The 24,146-nt window shown below is 36.4% G+C and overlaps 1 protein-coding gene across 3 annotated transcripts in view; it reads left to right on the top strand.

The window, feature by feature from the left end:
* si (sucrase-isomaltase) overlaps positions 1 to 24,146 on the top strand; it is a 63,010-nt gene that overhangs the window by 12,845 nt on the left and 26,019 nt on the right. For 2 of the 3 annotated variants that reach the window (XM_073853856.1, XM_073853858.1), the window contains exons 11-29: positions 413 to 544; positions 860 to 976; positions 4,143 to 4,256; positions 4,954 to 5,038; positions 5,124 to 5,241; positions 7,235 to 7,406; positions 8,029 to 8,143; positions 8,598 to 8,754; positions 10,780 to 10,864; positions 12,180 to 12,236; positions 13,131 to 13,255; positions 15,958 to 16,046; positions 16,257 to 16,303; positions 16,576 to 16,749; positions 18,879 to 19,019; positions 19,196 to 19,399; positions 21,368 to 21,525; positions 21,820 to 21,988; positions 23,799 to 23,895. In XM_073853856.1, coding sequence (XP_073709957.1) covers positions 413 to 544; positions 860 to 976; positions 4,143 to 4,256; positions 4,954 to 5,038; positions 5,124 to 5,241; positions 7,235 to 7,406; positions 8,029 to 8,143; positions 8,598 to 8,754; positions 10,780 to 10,864; positions 12,180 to 12,236; positions 13,131 to 13,255; positions 15,958 to 16,046; positions 16,257 to 16,303; positions 16,576 to 16,749; positions 18,879 to 19,019; positions 19,196 to 19,399; positions 21,368 to 21,525; positions 21,820 to 21,988; positions 23,799 to 23,895 — 2,356 coding nt within the window. Of the gene's footprint in view, positions 1 to 412; positions 545 to 859; positions 977 to 4,142; positions 4,257 to 4,953; positions 5,039 to 5,123; positions 5,242 to 7,234; positions 7,407 to 8,028; positions 8,144 to 8,593; positions 8,755 to 10,779; positions 10,865 to 12,179; positions 12,237 to 13,130; positions 13,256 to 15,957; positions 16,047 to 16,256; positions 16,304 to 16,575; positions 16,750 to 18,878; positions 19,020 to 19,195; positions 19,400 to 21,367; positions 21,526 to 21,819; positions 21,989 to 23,798; positions 23,896 to 24,146 lie in introns of all 3 variants that reach the window. The other variant, XM_073853857.1, reaches the window with a different exon arrangement.

The following is a 24,146-nucleotide window of genomic DNA, read 5'->3' on the forward strand; positions in this document are numbered from 1 at the left end:
TGATGTAATTTGAACAAAAAGGGCATTAGCATGTTAGGATATTGCATCTCCATCTGATTAGCATAAGCAAATTACTGGCAGGAGAATCTCACCATCTGCTTATAAGTGATGGAAGTCAAGCCTTTCAGAAAAATCAGAACAGACAACGGCGCTACTATACGATCTTAGCATGCTAAACAGGTGCTAACCACCATTAAAGCTGAGAGTACTGATTCTTATGGAGACATTAAGACAAAATCAAGATTTCTGTAGTTTAATGTCTTTTTACAGGTACAGGATGAGTGCTATGGGATTATATAAAGCCTTCTGATACCAGTTGTTGAACCCATCAGGCCATCTGGGTGGAAACCAAGGACCTTTAAGGAAATATTAAGCTTTGAGGGTGGTCTTAAATGCGTGTTTTGTGTTTCAGGATGTCCAGTTCACTGATATTGACTATATGGAAGACAAAAAGATCTTTACCTATGATATGGACAAGTTTAAAGAATTACCTCAATTTGCCGACTACATGCATCAGAAGGGGCAGAAGTACATTATCATACTGGTGAGCAGGTTTCACAAAAAAATATGCTTGCATGATTATTTTTTTTTAATTATGGAAAAAAATAAAAAGTAATTTCAACTTACCCCCCCTTTACATTTTGTCTATAAGTTATCAAATTCAACTTGTTTTAATAAGTTATAGCAACGCATCGCTAGTCAACATTTAAAATAATAAACTGAAATTACTTAAAAAAATTACAAATTAACTTCCTTTTGAATTTGGATGTTAGTCTAGGAAGTTTATAAACACATACGTAAACACAAGTTTACACTATATTTTTGTACAGTTACGTTAGTTAAAATATTTTTTTCATAGGACCCTGCTGTGTCCACAAGTAAAAGGTTGAATGGGGAATACGAAACCCTTAAAAGGGGGAATGACGCTAAAGTTTGGGTCAATGAAGCAGATGGAGAAACACCCCTATTGGGTGAGGTAAGTTCTTCTAGCCATGACGGATTAATATTATAGTCTTTTTACTATGGTTGGGTATTGCAATGTTCTTCACTTGAAGCAGAAGTCCACCCTGAAACAACATTATGCTCCAACAATTTCATCACATAAATGTAGTTGATTGTGCTGCCATCATATGTATAAACTCCATATAAAAATTAAAGCTTTTAACTGCTACAGTAATGACCCGTCAAATTCTGAACGTTCTAAATGGGGGCGGGTCTTGAGGCGAGATGATTGACAGTAGATGATAACGTTCTTTGATTGACAGCTGCACAGGATGAGCTTACGTAAGCTTGCTTTGCTCGTGTTCATAATAACAACAACATGATAATAACTTTCTATGTAGTATGTTTATCGTAGTTACACAAAACAAGCTACAACTAAGAAAATTTATGTTTTAGATATTTTTACCATTTTACATTACCTGAGTCCGCAGAAAAACTGGGCTGAAAACAGTACTCAAAATCTTCCTGACGGAAGTGCTGGCTGCATATTCAAATTTTCGAGTAATCTGTTAGTTGTGTGTCGCGTTGATGTAAACAATAAAAACTCCCGGTGGCCTGAATTTGTTGTCCTTACATCCATATTCTGCACAGGTTATCATCTTTTATGTAGGGTTTTTGTTATTTCCCCTTCTGAGACCATTAAAGCTGAGTTACTCTTTGGTTGGGTTGGTCGGCCGGCTAACTTCAAGTTGACTCTGTGGACCCTGTACCGGGTCCAGAATTATCTTATTTTGACTTAATATAAAATATTCCTTTCATTTTTAATGGTCTGTCATGGACCCAGTACCACATATGAGATACTGTTTGAAAGCTTAGACTCTCTATTTTCTGCAGATATGCATCACTTTGAGATATGTTTTACTGTAAGAAAGTTAGTTACACTTTATTTACACTATCACCCCCCCCATATTTTTGAATATCATTTAATATTCACATATTTCATATTTTTCAAGTATGACAAACATGGGCAAGTCTTATATCAAATGAAAGCTCTCATTCTCAGGAATAAAACTGCAGTGTTATTTTTGTCCTAGTATTATCACATATCCTACAATCGTCGAATGAATAATGAGGTAAAAAATCGTCTTTTGTAAACATATGGGAAACTTGAGTGTGGACTGCCTCAGATAGCACATATAGCCACAAATGATACATCATCTTTTCTCTTAGGTCCTACACTAAAAAATGAGTCCATTCACAGCATTTTCTTTGGTTGTGTGCATGAATATTATAATCCCTTGCTATTTATGTGCAAAACAAAAAAATAATATTTATATGAAAAATTTATTTTCGCACCCTTCAGTAAAATGAGAATAACTTTTGAATGCAACATGCTAAAGAGTTCATTCTTTTTTTGGATGTTTACTGTCTGCTGCTGGCAACAACCAGAACTTTCTGCAGTCTGCTAGAGCACCTAGAACCAGAGTTATACACTATCAGAGACAGCATTTATGACATAAAAAAATACAATTTGGTGGTTTATCATATGAAAAACAACATAAATAACACTATTTGTCACAAACAGCAGCTTTTTATGTAACTTCAAAGGGTTTTCTTTAAAATGATATAAAGAAATTGCATTTATTCCACTGTATGTGGTTATGGGAGCACTTCAAATGTTTTTAGGCAGAAATATATATACAAAGTATACAGAAAGCGTATTATTCCTCCCATCAGTTGTAGTAAAATAACTTTTGCATTTATAATGATAGAGAAAAAATTCCTTTTTCCTCTGTAAGCTGGCAATTGCTGGAATCAAACAAAACTGTCTGCAGGTTTCGTTCCCACTCAGGGCCAGAGTTATACACTTTTAAATACAGACTTTAGAAAAAAAACACCAAAAAGCGCCTATTTATTTTTGTGTTTATTAGAGGACTGACAACACATACAACCATGTTTAGCACTTTTAACAGTGTTTTATGTAATTTCAAAGGGTTTCCTGTAAAATTATACCAAACTTTTATATGTGCACCTCTGCTTGTGGGTATGAGAAGCTTTTGAAATTGGGTAGGCCAAATCCAGGCGAAAATCCCCAAAATAGCCTCAGAGTGTAAGAGGTTTAAGTTGATTTGAGAGCAGGTTGAGCGGTAAAAGAAGTTATTAGGCTTGTTCAACTTCATGCGGCGCCACAAGAATAGACAGCTGGGTGACGTCAAAGTACCGCGAGACCGATTCGCGAAATCATACAGAGGTGTTTGCTTTTAAATCGCTCTCGCAGAACCTTGAAGTCATCCGGCTGTCGGTTGACTTGCGGCACCGCATGAAGTCGAACAAACCTGAAGGCTGCATTGGTAAGTGGGTGGAGCTAATGACTCAGTTTCGCGCAGTGCATTCTGGTTAATTGAGTCCATCAAAGACCATTACGAAAATTCCGCTTTAACACACTATCAATCTAATAATCAAAATCTTGCAAATTTCTGTATTTCTCATGTAAAATGCAAAATGGACAAATAATTACCTGTGATAACAGGTTAAAAAGTCTAGGGTTCAATTCTGCTTTAAGCAAAAGACTAACTACTACCCTAAAAGAATCTGATTGCATTAACAATACTACTGGATCATAAAAAAATAATATCTTACCAAATTTATGAGTTTGTGGTCTCGGTTGAATTGAACGTGATGATAGGGAAGGACATAAACACATCCATTTATGTTGAATTTATAAGTTCATTAGAATAAAGCACATTGAATAAGTTGACATGAAGTTTGTCAAGTGCTTTCTAAACGCATGAAACCCATCCATGTGATCGATCGTCACCATTATGTTACCATCTGTAACCTTGAGTTTATGAGATTATGTCACTCGGCAGGGCAATAAAACACATATCACGTGGCAATAGCATCGCTAGTCATGATTTTGTAGCCGATTAGACCCGGCCGGATGCTAATTGCTTTTTTATGGCTTTATTTCAGGTCAATGTTTTCATTGATTTTGCATTAACGTTTAATATCAAGCTTACATGCAACTCTGGGTCAAACTAGAAGAGAGCATAAGATAAAAAAGACATAGAGATAAAAGAAAAACATGCTTTTAAGTGACTAAAATCAAAGGAAATGTATTTTCCAGATGTAAACTATTCTTTGTTATGACATTCTCTTCTATCCTCTCCCCTCTTCGCCTCATTTCTCTTTTTTGTGAGGTGTGGCCAGGTGAAACGCTGTTTCCTGACTACACTAACCCAGCTTGCGTCGATTGGTGGGTTGATGAAATTGACCGGTTCTATAAAGAAGTCAAGCATGACGCTCTCTGGATTGTAAGTAACTTGCAGACCTCACCTACAGTAATAACCTAATATTGAACCTCATTATTTACATGACATGAAGGAAAGGTCAGTAAAGGTCCTGAAAATGATTCTTCCCCATATCAGTACCTTATGTGTCACCGTGTAGACTTTTAAGTGTTTAGTGTTAGTTTTTACCTGTTGTATACGTTCTCAACATGATATGTGAATTGATGCTATTTATCCTTAATCCAGTTCCTGGTCTTATTGATCCAGATTTACCAGTGCATGCTATTCCAACAAAAAAACCTTAGTTTCCCATTAAGATAAAACTAATTTGCTCTGCCTCTGAAACAACTTTCTTTTTCCATTTAAGCTACTATTGTCGATAGATTTTGTCAATAGATAATGCGGTAATGTGTTTACGATTCACAGAGATGCTCTCAGGGTGAAGCTATTTTTTTAACATTTACATCCTGGTCACAAAGCTGAGTGTGTTTCAGGAGGAGAGTAAATCCTCCACAATCCACTACAAACTCAAAGTCCAGCCCCAGTGCCCACTACTCACAATCCAATCAATTCCAGTTAGATTAAATCAAATCCTGGCATGCATTTTTTTTTATCAATGCTACTTCATTGCTTTTAAAATCTCCATAGACGGTGTCATTGTATTCTTAATGGAATTAGCTGCTTGTCCATTAGGGAGCTTAACTTCTTGTTATTTTATTAGGACATGAATGAGATTTCCAGTTTTGTGAAGGGATCCATCGAAGGCTGCAAAGATAACAACCTCAACTACCCTCCTTTCACCCCACGTGAGTCTCAAATACAGCTAGACAACTAGATTTATTAATGGCAGATGGAATCGGCTAATAGCTGATCCTCTTTCTAACTCCAAAGGTATCCTTGATGACCTCATGTACAGTAAGACCTTGTGTATGGATGCTAAACAAACATGGGGAAACCACTATGATGTCCACAGTCTTTACGGATACTCCATGGTCCTAGCCACAGAAATGTAAGGGATTTATTTTTGCTACTGTACCTTTATATCTTCTCTGTTATGATTGGCTCAGACTGATTTCACGGAAAGTCGTGCTATTGTCACGCAAAATTTGATCAATTTATTTATGTCCATGACACCTCCGCCATCCATGTCCCAACTCTTCGCTTATTTTCGGTTATCCACATGTGAAAGATGGCAATGGCAGGCTCCGCCTACTTTAAACATCTAACCATATAGTTCGAAAATAAATAAATAAAATAAATAAATAAAACCATACATCTTATAATCACTGTTGACTTGTCTTACATGATTGAATATATCTCAAGTTATTTTAACAAAAACATGTAAACAAATGTAAGTTTATTTTGGCTAGAAGTGGGTTACTCATAGCCGGATTATAAATTAACCAATACAGTGAAATGACAGCTATTGCTTGCTGGGTTACCAGGATATGTCCACTTAAAGGGATAGTTCGGCCAAAAATGATATTAAACCCATGATTTACTCACCCCCAAACTGTCATATGTCCATCGTTTTTCAGACAAACACATTTTCAGTTATTTTAGAAAATATTTTTGATCTTTCAGTTAATTAAATGTGAAGTTACGAGGTCCACGACCTTCAAGTCAAAAAAAATGTGCATTCATCCTTCACAAAATAAATCCAAACGGATCCGTGATGATAAGTAAAGGTCTTCTGAGGGTAATCCGCGCGGTGTTGTTGTAGAAATATCCATATTTAAAACTTTATAAACCAAAATAACTACCTTTCGGTAGCGCCGCCATTTTAGACTCCCCTGTATTCAGGAGAGAGTATTAGCGTAGTGTACGCACTTTTTTTAGTGATGTATGACAAATTCGGAGGGAGGGGGCACAACCCTGCTGAAAAAAACCAGCAAGACCAGGATATGTTGTGTTTTGGTGCTGGTTTGTTAGTGAACAGCAGCTAAACCAGCACCAGCTAAACCAGCATTAGCACCAGCTAAACCAGCATTAGCACCAGCATCCCATGCTGGTCATACCAGCATATGTTGTGTTTTGGTGCTGGTATGCTGGTGACCACCAGCTAAACCAGCATATATAGACCAGCATAATTCCCATGCTGGTCCATGCTGGTTTGATGCTGTTTTTTTCAGCAGGGAAAGCAGCAGCAGAGTAACCTCTGTACGCTGCGTAAAGTCTGATCTTGAATCCGGACGCGATTAAGATGGTGGCATTACCGGATGCAAGTTATTTTGGTTTATAAAGTTTTAAATGTGGATATTTCTACAACGAAACTGCGCCGATTACCCTCAGAAGGACTTTGTTTGTCATCGTGGAGCCGTTTGGATTTGTTTTGTGAGGGATGGATGCTGGTTTTTGGACTTGAAGGTCGTGGACCCCATAACTTCCTATTTGATTAACTTAAAGATCTAAAACAATTTCTAAAATAACTGAAAATGTCATGGTCTGAGAAATGATGGACGTGTGCATCTCGGACGGCTTCGGGGTGGGTGGATCATGGGTTTGGTATCATTTTTGGCCGAACTATCCCTTTAAAGGAACAAGTTACTTAATAAAAAGTTTTGAATTGTGTTGTTCTGACAATGAGTTTGATGAATGTAATACAGGAACACATGACAGTTCTGAGTCAAACTCACAGCAGTGGTGAGTCAAACAGCTCGTGATTCACTGCTTCGGTAGCGTTCGGCAAGTGCCGAATGACACGATAGCTTCCTCAAAGGGGGTCAAGAGCAATTGAGCTGTATCATCTTATTGTCTTCATCCTTTATTTTCACCAGGAAGTCTTCTTCTAATTTCAAGTTCATTGATTTGTTTCACTTTTTTTCTTTTTTGTGCCACCCCCTCTCTTTTTCTGCTCGTATTCGTAACTCCCACATAACTCCTGACTGTGTTTTTATGCCTCTATAGATTTCTGAGTCCTCTCCGTGTTGGCACAGTGTTTGCTGCTCTTCTGTTGCTGTGCCAACACTCTTGTTAACTCCATGTTGCCATTTTGCTTCCAGGGCAACAAGAAAAGTATTTGGGAAAAACCGCTCCATGGTCTTCACCCGTTCCTCCTTCCCTGGGGTGGGCAAATACGCAGGGCACTGGCTGGGAGACAATGCCGCCAACTGGAATGACATTAAGTGGGCCATTCCTGGCATGCTGGAGTTTAACCTCTTTGGAATCCCTTATGTAAGCAATTTGCCTCCGTTTACGACATCAAATATATCCAAACAGACATCTTTTCCAACTTGGGCTATTGATTGAAGCCACAAGTCTTTTTAAAAACACAACAGCCCCACTGAGAGACACAGAAAGGTTTTAGGGACAGCAAGGGGAATAACTTTAGATCTGATTGAGTTTCTGTGAAATGCAATGAGAAATTGAATGGCCGCTTTGGAGCGGTGTTCCAGTTTGAATTGAATTAACATTGACTGACCGACTCAACAGTCACATTCAATGAATTTATCATGGAACGGTCAATGTAAACATCTCCGTCTATTGCCGTCTCCAAAATCGTGTGGGGTTGCATTACATAATGTATCAAATTAAATTTTTCATCATGCTGTACTTTGTAATATATTCCCTTAAAATTTACTAGATTTTAAATAAATACAAACAAGACAGTTGTCGACATACTGTATTATTTGAAGAATTTGATTAAATATTAGAGTTCATATTGAGAATTTTAGAGAGATTACAAAGAGCAAACATCCCCAAATAATAATTGATGTCTATGAGAGCCAACTGAGACATTGCAATATCTTATTTTTAGTTTTGTGTAATAATTTTAATAATGACAATTCTTTTGCAGATTGGTGCCGATATCTGTGGATTCTTCGACGACTCTCCTGAAGAACTGTGCAGACGCTGGATGCAAGTCGGCGCGTTTTACCCTTTCAGTCGCAATCACAACGCACAAAATTACGAAGTACGCCTTGCCCTTTAAATATCCATAAACATTTAACCTGCAAAACGTCTTCCTTTTCCAAAATTCGCACTTCACGATTCTGGACCTACGGCAACGCTTAGAATTATAAACGTGTCCTCTCACTTTAAATGCTATTTGTAGAAGATTTATTTCCCTAATCATTATTGTGAGATTGGCGTGAGAGAAGCAATCAGACCTCCGGAGCGAGAGTTGGAGGGGGCAAATGAGGATGAATGGAAAATGATATTCTTGGTGAAATTAGATGAATAAGATTTGACCTTTTAGTCGGCAAGTAATCATTCCACGGCTGTCTGCGCGACCGATGGGTCTTTGCCATGATGAACATATTATCAGTATCCACACAGTGAAATCCATTTCTCACTCTCCATTTCTCTCCAGTACTCCCCTTCTTATTTCTCCATCCCTGATTTTTATGATCCTATGCCTCTACCAACCCCAGGATCCTGCATGGTACGGTGATGACTCCCTCTTGGTGAACACCTCCAAGCATTACCTGAACATCCGATATTCCCTCCTGCCCTATCTCTACACGCTCTTCTACAACGCCCATGTTAACGGAGCAACCGTAGTCCGTCCTGTGATGCACGAGTGAGTCTAGGCAAACAGCATTGCTTGTGTTACACGATGATTTCAGCATTAACAAACAGCCTGTGCTGGTCTCATGGACTTGCTATATGAGATCATTTTAAAACACTTCACAATAAGTTTGTATTTGTTAACATAATGCATAATGAATTAACAACTGTATTTGCTTTAACTTACATTAAAGGGATAGTTCACCCAAACATGACCAGTGTTAAATAATTTACCCAACCTCAAGTTCTTCCAAACCTGTGTTTGGGCACAAAATAAAGTAACCAAACACTGGCTTGTTAGTTCAAGTTAGCAAATGCATTAAATAATGTTGACAAATACAACCTTAATGTTAAGTGTTACCAAGTCTTTAAAGGGATAGTTTGGTCAATAATGAAAATAACACCATGATTTACTCACCCTGAAGCCACCCCAGTTACATACAAAAATAACCAACTTCCGAAAACGCCGCTATCTTAGACTCCTTCATATTCAGGAGAGAGTATCAGCATAGTGTACGCACTTTCCAGACTGATCTCACGGAAAGTCGTTTTATTGTCAGCAAAAATGGATTCATTTATTCCTGTCCATGGCACAAAATTCAGCTTTTTAAAATGTTTATTTCGTGAAACTCTTTCTATAGTTTTTCGTGTGCATTGCACGACTTTCTTTTTCGTGTCATTTTATGTATTGTTTTCTCATTGTTTTTCTTATTTTCTTACCATTGTCACTTGGGGTTAAAATCACTTTCTGTTACATTTTTAGACCTCCTAACCCCAAATCTAACCCCAAGCGACAATGATTTAAAAATAGGAAAATAAATGAGAAAACAATACATAAAATGACACTAATAAGAAGTTGTGCAACAGACATGAGAAACTATTTATAGAAATTTGTGCGAGGGTCATGAAAAAAAAAAAAAACATTTGTGCTCAAGGCACATAAAAAGCTGAATTTCATGCCATGGACATGAATAAATGGATAAAATTTTGCATGACTGTAACACAACTCTCAGTGAGATCATGTTGCACATTTCGTAATGACGTATGATGAGCATTGTTTTGCTCCTTGCCTCCGCCCGGAAGAGTCTAAGATGGCAGCGTTATCGAAAGCTAGTTATTTTTGTTGGTAAAGTTTTAAATAAGTATATTTCTCTTACAAAATTGCATCGATTAGGCCCTTAAAAGGCCTTTATTTATCCATGTGGATTACTTTTGCGAAGGATGGATGTACATTCTTTGGACTTGAAGGAGCGGACCCCATATTCATATATTATAAAGAGCTATGACACTTTCAAAAATATCTGAATATGTTTTCGTATAAAAAGGATGGACAAATACAATCATGTGGCTTTAGGGTGAGTAAATCATGGGGTAACTTTCATTTTTGGCAAAACTAACCTTGCACTTGCAAAAAAAAAATTTCAAGGAAAAAATATTGGTATTTTTGTTTTGTTTTCAGTAAAAATATCTAAAAAATTTTCAAAAAATCTGCCAATAAGGTAAGCAAAGTTTTCTTGATTTTTTCTTGAATGTAGTGTTTAAGAAAATATTCACGTTTTTTTGCTTACCCCATTGGCAGATTTTTTTTCATTGCTTTTTTATGCATAAAATCACTTAAATTTGATATTTTTGGTCTAAAAACTAGACTCACTTTCTTGGGTCGCCTTGCTCATCAAGAAAAAGCATCTTAATTTAATAATTTTAGATATTTTTACTGAAAACAAGACAAAAATACTAAGAAAATTGTTTCTTGAAATTTTTTTTTTGCTGTGTGTAATGTTTAAAACAGTTGCTAAAAGACTCTTTTGTAGAAATTCTTTCACACTAAAACTTTTGGAGCGTACATAAATAAGTTTAATGTAAATTAATGGTTGACCTGATTAATGTGGTTCATTGTAGGTCCATGTGACCGTTGATCCACATAGCAGCTGTGAACATTTGTTTTGCATGTATTTTATCATCTAAAATAGATAATGTATGCTACAGCATCCTGGAATGAAAGTGTTTTATAATAAACATCACGCTGCCTGTTGTGTAGATTCTTCTCTGACAATGCAACATGGAAAGTGGACCGGCAGTTCATGTGGGGAGCCCACCTGCTCATCACACCTGTGCTGGACCCTGTAAGTACACAACACACATTTATGCATTTTGCAGACATTATTATCCAAGCTGACTTCAAGCTCCATATATATTTTTATCAGTATTTATGTTCCCTGAGATCAAACCCATAACCGTTGGGTTGTCAGCAAAATTGAGCTACTGTACAGTCACAGAGCTTTCTGCATGCCGCACGCCAATAAAGATGACCTCATATGGGACGAATGAGAGAAAAATGGGACTTTTTCCACTGGTTTTCATCTCTGTTCTCTCACTTTCTAATGAGATCATTGACCTCATTATGAAGAAATTAAAACTGAATATAGATTGCGGTCATGTGAAAATGGGTGATGAATTGTTTGAACGGTCTAATATGGCTTCTTGCATTTCATCACGACTATGACTGAGAAAAGCTCTCGGTGTTCAAAGCGTTTCCCATGGGAACACAAAAAAGCCGGTTTGGAGAATATTGATGCGTGTACGTCAACAGAAGGGCTGTTCAAATCTTTAGAGAGCTCCGTGTGATGTAAAGCCTTCAATCACCGGGAAAATCCATATGCGTCACTCGCATGAAAGATTGGGATAATTACTGGACCTTCTGGAAAGAACGTAAGGTAAAACAAGTTCTTTGCAAAAAAAAAATATATATATAGTGTCACGATGCAGGAGAAATCCAGTTTTTATCTCACAAAAGATAAAAATACATTAAATATTCAATAGTGTACTTTAAAAAAGAAGGAAACCATTGTTGCGCGGGGGAAACTGCTTTTAACTATAAGAAAACCAAAAATTTCTAAATCACTTGGCAGTCGCTCAATGCCGCTGATGCATGAATGTGCCATTCAAAATGACAGTCATTAAACGGGACACGTGGCAAAACCGATCAGCTCTTAAAAACATATATAAATGCTTTTGGTAAGTCACTGCTGTCTGGTACCGACTGCTTTTTTAGGTTGATATGAATATCATATTTGAGTGACATCATCTGATGTGTACAGATATTCTTCCCTCAGGCAAAGAATGAATCATCTTTTCAATGGTTTGATGTTTCTCTTCCTGTTAGTGTCTTTAATTTTTATCTCTATACAATCTTCCTCAAGGTCTCTCTTTCTCTCTCTCTCTCTCTTTCTCTCTCTCTCTCTCTTCTACTGTAAGCTTGAAAAATTGGCCCCAGTATCAGCACCCGTGATGGGCTGCCCATTAGTTTAATGAATTATACTCATTAGTAATTCATCAGAATAATGTCAGTCATTACTTCTTACAATGTTCAAAGATAGCACTGATACGCATTTACATCTTTAACAAAGCCTATTTCCCCTCTTCTTTCAATCATTTCAGGGTGTTACCACAGTGAGCGCTTACATCCCCGATGCCATCTGGTATGATTTTGAAACGGTAAGACCACACATTGGCACCTATTTCTCTGAACCGCTCTGTTGCGGTTGCATGCAGTTGATTTAATTATTTGGACACGGTAAACAACAGCAAGCCAAGGATAATAAACAGTCATTTTGTCACTGTTAGAAACTTAACCCCAAACAGTTATCAGGTTTTTGAGATCAATGCAGTCAGCTGCGTTGGGGAATTGAATGCAATGCATTACTATTTAGTCGAATCTTGACATGGAGGTGGTTTTTGTCTAAGCCTCTCTAGAGTCTGATCAGTACTTTAAGAGTCAGATTAAGTGATCTGTGATATGATCAGACCCTTGTTGCAGTGGCTCCCCTGTGGTCCATGCATTGTGCATGTCAGTCAATTAAAGTAGCTGTAATTGGCCGAGCAGGCCTTGAATGATCCCACATGGAGTTTGATGGAGGAAGGACACCTGATTGGATCTGGAATTACTTATGGATAGAGCCTAGAGTCCCTTAATCCCTCACCATATCTGCACTGACCTGTTCACACAAAGGGGCGAGATATCGTGTGTGTGTGTGTGTGTGTGTGTGAGAGAGAGAGAGAGAGAGAGAGAGAGAGAGTGGTAAAGTACGCAGTGTGATGCAAATTAAAGACTTGCTTTGTGTAGTCTTCCTTACAATAATACCTTTTTAAACCTTTTTGCAAAGATACTATAGTTACTGTAGTTACATTAAAAAGTATTTCCGCAATCTATCTGTAATTTGCTTTAACTCTTTTATTTTTAGGGAGAATTTGTTGAGCAGGGTAATATTTGTAAGGGTTTTGTTGACTATAATTGAAAATAATAGCAAAAATTATTGTAATACTATGGTTGAGTTTTAAAGAACGCTGGAAAATCTGTGTTTGCTATAAAGAGTTTGACTTGCTTTTTAGGAAGAAAAGATCCCACACCGTAAAGAGCAGATTGACATGAACCTTCCTGCTGATAAGCTCGGTTTACACCTGAGAGGTGGAGCCATTTTACCTGTGCAACGACCAGACGTTACAACCACATACAGGTAAGTAGAAATACCAATGCTATATCATGCCAATTTGTATTTTTTTATGTGGTGGCTGATTTGTTTTAATTCATACGACCACATTCGTACATCGACCAAACGTTGGGTTTAGGGGCGGGGTAAGGAGTGGAGTTTCATTATGTTTTTTTTTTCTTTCATGAAAATCTTATAATTTTGCACATTTAAAGGGAAACTCCACTTTTTTGAAAATAGGCTCATTTTCCAGCTCCCAGAGACTCCCAGAGATCTCCGGTACCACTTTTAGCATAGCTTAGCATAATCTGTTGACCATTAGCATCGCGCTAAAAATAACTAAATACCCCTATTTAAAACTTGACTTTTCTTTAGTTTCATTGTGTACTAAGATTGACAGAAAAGTAAAAGTTGGGATTTTCTAGACCAATATGACTAGGAACTATACTCTCATTTCAGCGTAATAATCAAGGGCTTTTCTGCCGTACCATGGCTGCAGCAGGCGCAATGATATTACACATCGCCCGAAAATAGTCCCCTGCTATTAAAGGAACCAAGGGGACTATTTTCGGGCGCTTCTTCCACCCTGAAGCTATTTTGGGGATTTTCGCCTGGATTTGGCCTACCCAATTTCAAAAGCTTCCCATACCCACATGCAGAGGTTTACATACAAATGTTTGGTATCATTTTACAGGAAACCCTTTGAAATTACATAAAACACTGTTGAAAGTGCTAAACATGGTTGTATGTGATGTCAGTCCTCTAATAAACACAAAAATAAATAGGCGCTTTTTGATGTTTTTTTTCTAAAGTTTTTATTTAAAAGTGTATAACTCTGGCCCTGAGTGCCTCAGCTCCCTGCAGACAGTTTTGTTTGATTCCAGCAATTGCCAGCTTATAGAGGAAAAAAGATTTTTTTCTCTATCATAATCTATGCAAAAGTTATTTTACTCCAACTGATGGGAGGAATAATACGCTTATGGAGTTAAATTTCTGCCAAAAAACATTTGAAGTGCTACCATAACCACATACAGTGGAATAAATGCAATTGCTTTATATCATTTTAAAGAAAACCCTTTGAAGTTACATAAAAAGCTGCTGTTTGTGACAAATAGTGTTATTTATGTTGTTTTTCATATGAGGAAACACCAAATTTTCTTTTAATATGTTGTAAATACTGCCTCTGATAGTGTATAACTCTGGTTCTGTGTGCTCTAGCAGACTGCAGACAGTTCTGGTTGTTACCAGCAGCAGACAGTAAACACCCAAAAAAAGAATGATCTCTTTAGCATGTCGCATTCAAAAGTTATTTTCATTTTACTGAAGTGTCCGAAAATACATTTTTCATATAAATATTAATTTTTTGTTTAGCACATATAATAAATAACAAGGGATTATTCATGCACACAACCTAAGAAAATGCTGTGAATGGACTCATTTTTTAGAGTAGGACCTAAGAGAAAAGATGGTGTATCATTTGTGGCTATATGTGCTATATGAGGAAGTCCACAATCAATTTTCCCATATGTTTAAAAAATACTATTTTTTACCTTATTATTAATTAAACTATTGTTGGATATGTGTTGATAATAGTACAAAAATAACGCTGTAGCCTTATTCCTGAGAATGAGAGCTTTCAGTTGATATAAGACTTGCCCATGTTTGTCATACTTGAAAAATATGAAATATGTGAATATTAAATCATATAAAAAATTATGGGGGGGGGTGATAGTGTAAATTAAGTGTAAATAACTTTCTTACAGTAAAAGATTTCTCAAAGTGATGCATATCTGGAGAAAGTAGAGAGTCTAAGCTTTCAAACAGTATCTCATATGTGTTACTGGGGTCCATGATGGACCATTAAAGATTAAAAGAATATTTTATTTGAGTCAAAATACGAAATTTTGTACCCGGGACTGGGTCCTCAGGGTTTAAGAGGTTAATATTATGCGGTTGTTCAATATCCAAACTCTTTGGTTATTTTTTAACGCGATGCTAATGGTCTAATCAGATTCAATGGATTATGCTAAGCTTTGCTAAAAGTGATAACGTCAGACTCGGAGATCAGCTGAATGGATTCCAAAACGGTAAAAATTAATTTTTTAACTCTAGGACAGCTAAAAAATGAGTATATTTTCAAAAAAAGTTAATTCGTACAACTTCATACTAGTTAGCCAACTCATAAAATGTGTACAAATTCTTGTGAAATCATGCTGGAAATACATGTCACAGTAATGCCAGCCAATCTGCTGACAGACAGTTATTTAGCCCCACCCACTTGTATTTGTGTTATTTTTTTCTGTACAATTCTCTGTTGTATCTCCATCTCATTGATATGCCATTTATATGCACAAAGTCACAGTTTTTCACATTAGGAAAAACATGGCAACGTTTCATTTAAGCAATTTTTTTACATTTCTCTATGTGCTCAGTAAAAGTTAATTTTGTATTGTTTTGCTTTACTTAGTGAATAAATTACTCCTCAACTTCAGAAATGGAAATCTACTGTATCTCTACAGTATATCTTTTAGGGTATTCTTGCATTTAAAGTAGCAATAACACACACAAATCACATATTCAAGAGTATTAAGTCATTTAGAATTCATCTAGATTTGCTGTACTGTTAATGTCTGAGACATGATATCTCTCATGACAAAGATTCAGCTTTTGTTTTTCCAGTGCTTTAGTTAAAAAGTTTGTGTAATGAAAGTGTGTGTGTGTTCCCTCAGCCGTCGTCATCCCATGGGGCTGATCGTTGCACTCGATGACAACAGCCAAGCATCAGGAGAACTATTTTGGGATGACGGAGAATCGCGAGGTATTTTTAGAGCCATTGATTAAAACTTGTGCTTTTTTGCTCTAGCAGACACTAAACTTGAGGGTGAATTCATTAAACATCAATTTAACATGGAACATTTCAGCCACAAATCCTGCATCTTATCCACTGACCACTAACAAAAACAACATATGCATGATCATAGAAATATCATTTTGTCTAATGAAACTTCTCTCTTTTTTTTCTTTTTAGATAGTGTATCTGGCTCACACATTCGCTACCAGTTTTCTGTGGTAGATGTATGTCAACTTAATCCCATATTTCTTTATTTTTAGGTGACCATAAATCGCATGCTTAGATTATATTTCAAAGCATTGTTTAAATTGCTTACATTAAGGTTACTTACATTTACAATAAGGTTGTAGTAAATGTATAAGTTAACTTTAACTAACAAAACTATCAAAACTAACATAATAGTACATCATAGTTTTAATAATGTTAAAAAAAACCTTATTGTAAATATTACAAGCAATTCTAATTCACAAAAATCTTTATCGTTATGATGTTTCAGGATGTTTTGTCAATGCACGTCGCCCATAACGGCTACACGGATCCAAACAACCTGAAGTTTGAAAACATCACCGTCATGGGCATCATTGAGTCTCCTACTGCTGTGTTTGTGATAGAAGGAGACGTCTCTACTCCTCTGACTGAGTCCCAGATTCATTATGATCAGAACAAACAGGTAATCATTTCAGAATACACCAACAGCGTTCATCGCAATACATACAATATCACTGCACTTTGCACTGCAAAAAAATGACTTTCTTACTTAGTATTTTTATGTACAAATATCAAAAATTCTTAAATCAAGATGCCTTTTCTCGATGATCAAAAATAGGTCTAGTTTTTAAGACAAAAATATTACATTTAAGTAATTTTGTACGCACTTTTTGGATCCTCTAAGGGGATATGGAGCAAAAATTAAATAAAGTTATTTTTTTAAGTTTAGTTTTGCATGCTCACATGAAATCGAACGTTTCACGTGCGCACGCGAAACTAACTTAAAAAAAATCTGCGCATGAAGGCTTCGTATGAGTTTCGTGAGCACATGAAACTAAACTTTTTATTTTTTACTCCAAGGTCACCTTAGGGGCTTGGTAATTAATTCACTTAAATTGTATCCTTTTGTCTAAAAACGAGATTTATTTTCTTAGGTAATTATGCTCATTAAGAAAATGCATCTTGATTTAAAAATGTTTTGATATTTATACTAAAAACAAGACAAAAATACTAAGTAAAAAAGACATTTTTTTTGCAGTGTGTGTATTTGTTTAAAAACAGCTGAAAGGTTTCTAATGAGATTTCATTTCCAACCTAGTCTCAAAATCACGCACCACCAAAATATCATTCTTTTCTGACGATTTCACAAAACCAAACATATAGGTTAAGAATGCCATCAAACAAAATGCAATGCAATAAAGGTAAAAAGTACACTGAAAAAATAAGTCATATCAACATTTGTTTTTAAGATACTTAATAGGGGTTTTTGTCAAGATATGGTCTCAAAAATGTTCAGCCTGCGTTACAATGTATGTCTATGCTTCACAAATTTTGTGATATGATTTTGATTTGTTTCATTTTATGGGTAGATTGATCAATTTAGACAGCGTCTGACAGCTGACACAAAGTTTTCTGCGTCCGTCTTATCAATGCTATCACCCATTTGTTGTGCAATCTGATGCATTCACTAACAGTATTGTCAGTAAACTAAAATGCATGCTTTGCTGGAAATGCACAAACGGATGTTACATGAACTTGTGGAGATGTTAAAATAAAGCTACCTCATATCGATATTTTTACATGTGGTATTGGCCAACGCTATCTCATGGCAATTTCTAGGTATTTTACCAGGTGGCTAATTCAAATTAATTCATACGACCATATTCATACATTTTGTACGTTTTACTTTTACCCCTATGACATTTAGGTTAGGGGCGGGGCTAGGGTGGGGTTTTGTTATTGTTTTTTATGCTAATTGTGTGCTTTTGTACGATTCACCTCATAGACATTCATACGAATTAGCCAACTTGTAAAATCTGTACAAATTCCTGTGAGAACAGGCTGCATTGACGCATTAGATATTTGATTGATGCATCGATCCATATCGATATACTGTTACAGCCTTTTAAATCAATCAATCTGATTGAACTTCAACATTTAGGAAGCAACACATTTTTTTTACATTTTTTCACACATTAACATTAGCGTAATGTATCATTTTACATTAAATGGTTTTATTATCATCAAAACTACAATCAATTCACAAGCTACAGCCATAGTTGTAAGTTTTCTGATGCGTTTTATATCATCTCACATACAGGAAGACATTTAAATGAAGTTAAAAAAGCCAGGTAATTAAGCCAGTCTTATAAATCATGTCCATAAAACAAACTGACTTGGGTTTAACAGCAGAAAGATTCCTCTGGGGTACCAAGAGGGCCCTTGTCATTCCAAATGAGCATCCAGGGATGCTTAAAGCCCCGTGATTGAATTTGTCAGGACTCTCAATAGCACACACATACAAACTCACATTAGGCTGTGATGAAGGGTGATGCATTCTTCCAGCGCTCAAGGTCTTAGAATGACAACAGGACGTGCGGACCTTGCTCTTAAACCACGCACGCCACATTAACGTCAGCTGCTTTGAGTTATGGCATACAACCGGGGAATACAAAGAGACGAGACTTCGCAAAACACAGCGGCGTTAGTCATTTTTGTCAAGTACCCGTTTGAAGTGTCTCTGGGGTTCTGATGTGAACACACCAGCTGTCGTGATATAAATCTTTGGGATGTGTTTTGGTGGTCATCTAGGTGATGCATCTGAGAAATCTACAACTGGATGTCGGGAAGGAATACAAAGTGACATGGGTCAGCGGCGCAGAGCGCTTCAATTGCTATCCGGAGGAGAACTCCAGTATGGAAAAATGCAAAGCCCGCGGGTGCATCTGGAAGGTCAGATAGAGATAGTATTCAATATTCAACCATGTTGTCTTCAAAGAGACGTTTGATCTACCTCTATATTGACTGACTTCCTGTGGATTTAACTTCTGTGCTGTAATGTTTCACCTACAAATGATTATATCATATGCCATTTTGCTCAAAAAATGTTTTTAAATTTCTCTGTTTAGACTTCAGCTATTCCCAACGCACCTTCGTGTTATTATCCAGCGGCTTACGGCTACAAGGCCAGCAAAGTTAATGACACATCGAGCGGCTGGACAATAGATCTAGAACGCAATACAGATTATCCCCCTCAGCGTCCACAATCTCCAGACATCAACAAACTCCGTGTAGAAATCACGTACCTGAGCGGCCATAGCCTGCGGTGGAAGGTTAGGATTTAGTGTCTCTTTGTGATTAAGATACAAACAAACCTGTGACAAAAATTTATATTAGAATTAACATTTAAGGTTAAGGTTAAATTTGTGATTAGCATTTAGATAAAGTTTTTAATTAAGACTTTAATAAACCTGTTTTATCTGTTAAATAAACACACAGACACATCAAATGTATATCTGGGTGTATCATTAGATATCTATTGTACTTCAAGGGAACATTTTGCAAGACTTTTTTAAGATGTGAAATAAATCGTTGCTTTCCCCAGAGTACGTATGTGAAGTTTTATCTTTAAATACCATATAGATTATTTATTTATTATAGCAGGTTAAAATTGTCACTTTGTGGGTGTGAGAAAAAAATGTGCTGTTTTGGGTTTATCCTTTAACATGGAAATTAGTTCATCTCTGCACTAAATGGCAGTGGCGTGGTTGGATAGTGCAGATTAAAGGGCTGTATTATCCCCTTCTGACATCACAAAGGGAGCCAAATTTCAATAAACCTATTTTTTTACATACTTACTTGGTTGATGTTATTCACATTTTCTAGGTTTATAAAAGCACAGAGGACCCAATAATAACACTTAAACATGAAAAAAGTCACATTTTCGTGGTATGTCCCCTTTAATGCAATTTAGATACTGCATTGCTTGTTTTAAAGTGGACATGTAATGAAAATCTGACTTTTTAGATGTTTAAGTGCTGTATGATGTGGTCCCCACTCCCACGTGCTTCAATCAACCTGGAAAACGCGAAAAATAACAACCCAGTAACTTATGGAAAATATGTAACTGGAATTTGGGTCCCCTTGTGATGTCAGAAAGGGATCTTTTTATAATCATTTTGCCTCTTAATCTGCACTATCCCACCACGGCACTGCCATTTAGTCCAGAAATCAGCTAATTTGCATTTTAAAGGACAGACCCCAAAACGGTACATTTTTGCTCACACCTACAAAGTGCAATTTTAAACTGTTATAATAAATTATCTGAATGGTATTTTGAGCTAAAACTTCACATGGACACCAAAGATTTATTTGACATCTTAACCCTTATGTGTTGTTGGGGCCATTTTTGGCCATTTTTATTATTTTTTTTTTTGTCTTAATTTGGCCACAACTTTCTCTGTGTTTCAGCAAATGGAATGATTTTTGGTGACGACATCTTATATTTACAAATATTTTAAGAAAATGCTTTGAAATTTTTCAAAAACTCAACAATATACCGTGGGCAAATTTACTACCCTTATGTGTTGTTAGTTGCCAAAAAATGGCCACTAAATTAAACTGCAGTAAAAATGTATCAGATGATTTTTTTTCCAATTTTTTGCATAAATCTGTTAATCAACCTCAGTACTGATCAAAACCACCAAATGTTTCAATTTTTTTTTTTTTTTAACTCTTTAATTGCCAAGTTTATAAGTAGTGTCACTGATTTGGGAAAAAAAACACACACACAAAATGACCAATTTTCAATATAAAAAGTGATTGTGGACTGGATTTTCTTTTACCTTTTTCTGAGTCTTGGGCATGTAAAAGATTAGTAAAAAGATTGTCTTTGATGCATTTTTAGTTTTTGTGCAGCATCAGATTTTTTTCTCCCTCATTTATTGTTTGTGGACATTTTTGCCCCATTGACTTCCATTATAACAACATTTTTTGATTGCAGAGCCATGACACATTATTATCATGAATTTTTTATTCTTTGTGGTTTTTCCTTATGCACAGAGGTAAAATTTGTCATTTTTATTGTTGATCACCATGTGGCACCATTAACCCTTTAGTAGCCCTGTGCAAAAAACATAGCTTAAATTCTGGCTTATACTGTACGTAGAGTTATATGGACTATATACTTAGATGTGGCCAGTGGAATTTGTGTTATGGGTCACATGTTTTGAAAAAAAAAAAATCAGTCCTTTCGGTTTATTTTTAACTATGAACTAAAGTAAATTTCTCTATTCTTGAAGATCTTTGATCCAGACAAAAAACGTTATGAGGTACCAGTACACCTCACGCTACCACCCACCCCAGAGACAGATGAAGGAAAGAGACTCTATAGGGTCCAAATAAATCAAGAACCATCATTTGGGATCCAGGTGATCAGAAAAGATACAGGAGAAACTATGTGAGTACATATCTGAATTCACAAAACAAGTGTGCTTTTAGGTGCAATAATGCAGTATGGATGCGAGACATTTATATTCATATGCCCAAATGTCGCTTATTTTATTATATTTTCTCTTATTCATTGTTTATTTATTTAATTTTAAAAAATTATAATAATTGGGCTTTGTGCTTTAAACAGTTTATTTTTTCTGATGGTGCGCTTTTAAAAAATCATTTGATGCTTTTTCTGTTGTCTGTCAAAGATCTAAATGACCCCTGACAACATTTGCTGGGTTTTTCTCTCTTTCTCCAGATGGGACTCATCCCTGCCAGGGTTCACATTCTCTGACTTCTTCATTGAGATTTCCACACGCCTCCCCTCAAACTATATCTATGGCTTGGGTGAAACCGAGCATGGGAGCTACAAACATGACCTCAACTTTCACACTTACGGCCTGTTTGCAAAAGACCAGCCTCCAGGGGTGAGCATCATCACCTGTGTTGTTTTACAGTCCGACATAGTTTGAAGTTTGGACGCTTTAACAGAAAGCAATAATCACAGCAGTAATGATAAAGTCATGCCTAGTATATAGTGCTGGTTTATTGAGGTCAAAATCCGGTCAATTGTAAACATTACATCGAGAACTGAGGTGTAACGCATCCCATTATGTCCAGTTGTACAGATTACCCATCATGCATGGTGCTTCAGCTGTATGCGTAGGTCACATGGCTTGAGAGCTTATTTCTGCTCGGTGGAAAGGAGTTTTAAATCCATATGATAGCTTTCCAATTGACAGCTTTTCCGTTATACACAGCCACAGAAAAAAATAAGTGACCAGTTCAGTTGCCTTTAATCATCATTTCTAGATGTATTGTAACAATTTCAGTCCAGTGTCTGTTGAATTCCAATAAAAGCAAACCTCAGGAGTGACATAAAGTCACCCAACAGCAATGTAAAAGACTGAGAGCATGATAAAACATTTTGAATTGATCCTAAAATACACGTGAAAATATTAGTATTGTGTTGTTTAAAATTGAATATAAACTGTGCAGTATTCAAGATTTTAAAGGGACATTCCACTTTTTTGAAAATATGTTCATTTTGCAGATCCTCTGGAGTTAAACGTTTGATTTTTGCCGTTTTGTAATCCATTCGGCTGGTCTCGGGTCTGGCGCTGGCACTTTTGGCATGGCTTGGCATAATCCATTGAATCTGATTGGACCATTAGCATTGCACTAAAAATAGCCAAAGAGTTTTGGTATTTTTCCCATTTAAAACTTGACTCTTCTGTAGTTACATCACATACTAAGACCGATGGAAATTTAAAAGTTGCAATTTTGTAGGCAGATATGGTTAGGACTATACTCTCATTCTGGCGTAATATCACTGTGCCTTCTGCAGCCGTGTTACGGCAGCAAAGTCCTTCATTATTACGCCAGAATGAGAGTATAGTCCTAACCATATCTGCCTACAAAATTGCAACTTTTAATTTTATGTCAGTCTTAGTACACAATGTAACAAAAAAATGGTCAAGTTTTAAATAGGAAAAATATCAAAACTCTTTGGTTATTTTTAGTGCGATGCTAATGGTCTAAACAGATTCAATGGATTATGCTAAGCTATGCTAAAAGTGCTAGCGCCAGACCCGGAGATCAGATGAATGGATTCCAAGACTGTAAAAATCAAACGTTTAACTCTAGAAGATCTGGAGAATGAGCATATTTTCAAAAAAAGTGGAGTGTTCCTTTAAGACAGTGCATCTTTTTGGTCGGTTTGCAATGCAAATGAAAACCTTATTTTTATTAGAAATTTGGCAAAAATGTTGCCGGTAGTTGACAGAAGGAAATAAAATGTATCATGCCTATAAATAGCAAATATTAAAAAACTGAAAATAATCTTGAAATTCTCTTCATTTTTTTCTGTGGCTATATTTCATGTATTTGATTTTCAGTATTTTCTCCCTGGAGTGATAAAAATGATTTATTTAGGCACAGGGCGTCCTCTCGACTGTGGCCAACTAACCGTTCTGTTATTGGCTGTCAGACGTCCATCGTCCATCCTGAAATTGCTAATGACCTTTTCTCTGACTTACTTTATGGAGAGAGAGAGAGAAAGAGAGAGAGAGCGAGATGTAATTGGGTTAATTAAAACAGAGGGAGGGGATTTGCAGGGTTCATTCCTTTAAGCCAAATTAAAATATTTTATTAACACCTAATTGTCTGTTTAACACTGATGACAACTGAATGTTAGTGAATCGCCAGCTTAAAATCTCTGTCTTTATCTTTCTTCAGAAAAAGTTAAACAGTTATGGAGTCCATCCATTCTACATGAGTCTGGAAAAATCCAAAAATGCACACGGTGTCCTTCTGCTCAACAGCAATGCAATGGGTACATACACACATTATCAGCACGTTTTACTCTTTGTACTCAATGCCAATAACCTTTAATTCACAGACAGGATTCAAGTGGTTACTTCTTCCACATTCCTCATACGTTTGCATGTGGCACTGTGTTGAATCATCGGTGTATGACATCTGCTTTCAAATCGCTCTCGTCAGTCTGCGCAGTGCCACATGAAAAAAACACACTTGCGGTTTATACAGTATGCCAGCAAAAGCAAAAACAGAGGATAACACGGA

Source organism: Misgurnus anguillicaudatus, chromosome 15 (genome assembly GCF_027580225.2).
Source record: "Misgurnus anguillicaudatus chromosome 15, ASM2758022v2, whole genome shotgun sequence".
Lineage (NCBI taxonomy): Eukaryota > Metazoa > Chordata > Actinopteri > Cypriniformes > Cobitidae > Misgurnus > Misgurnus anguillicaudatus.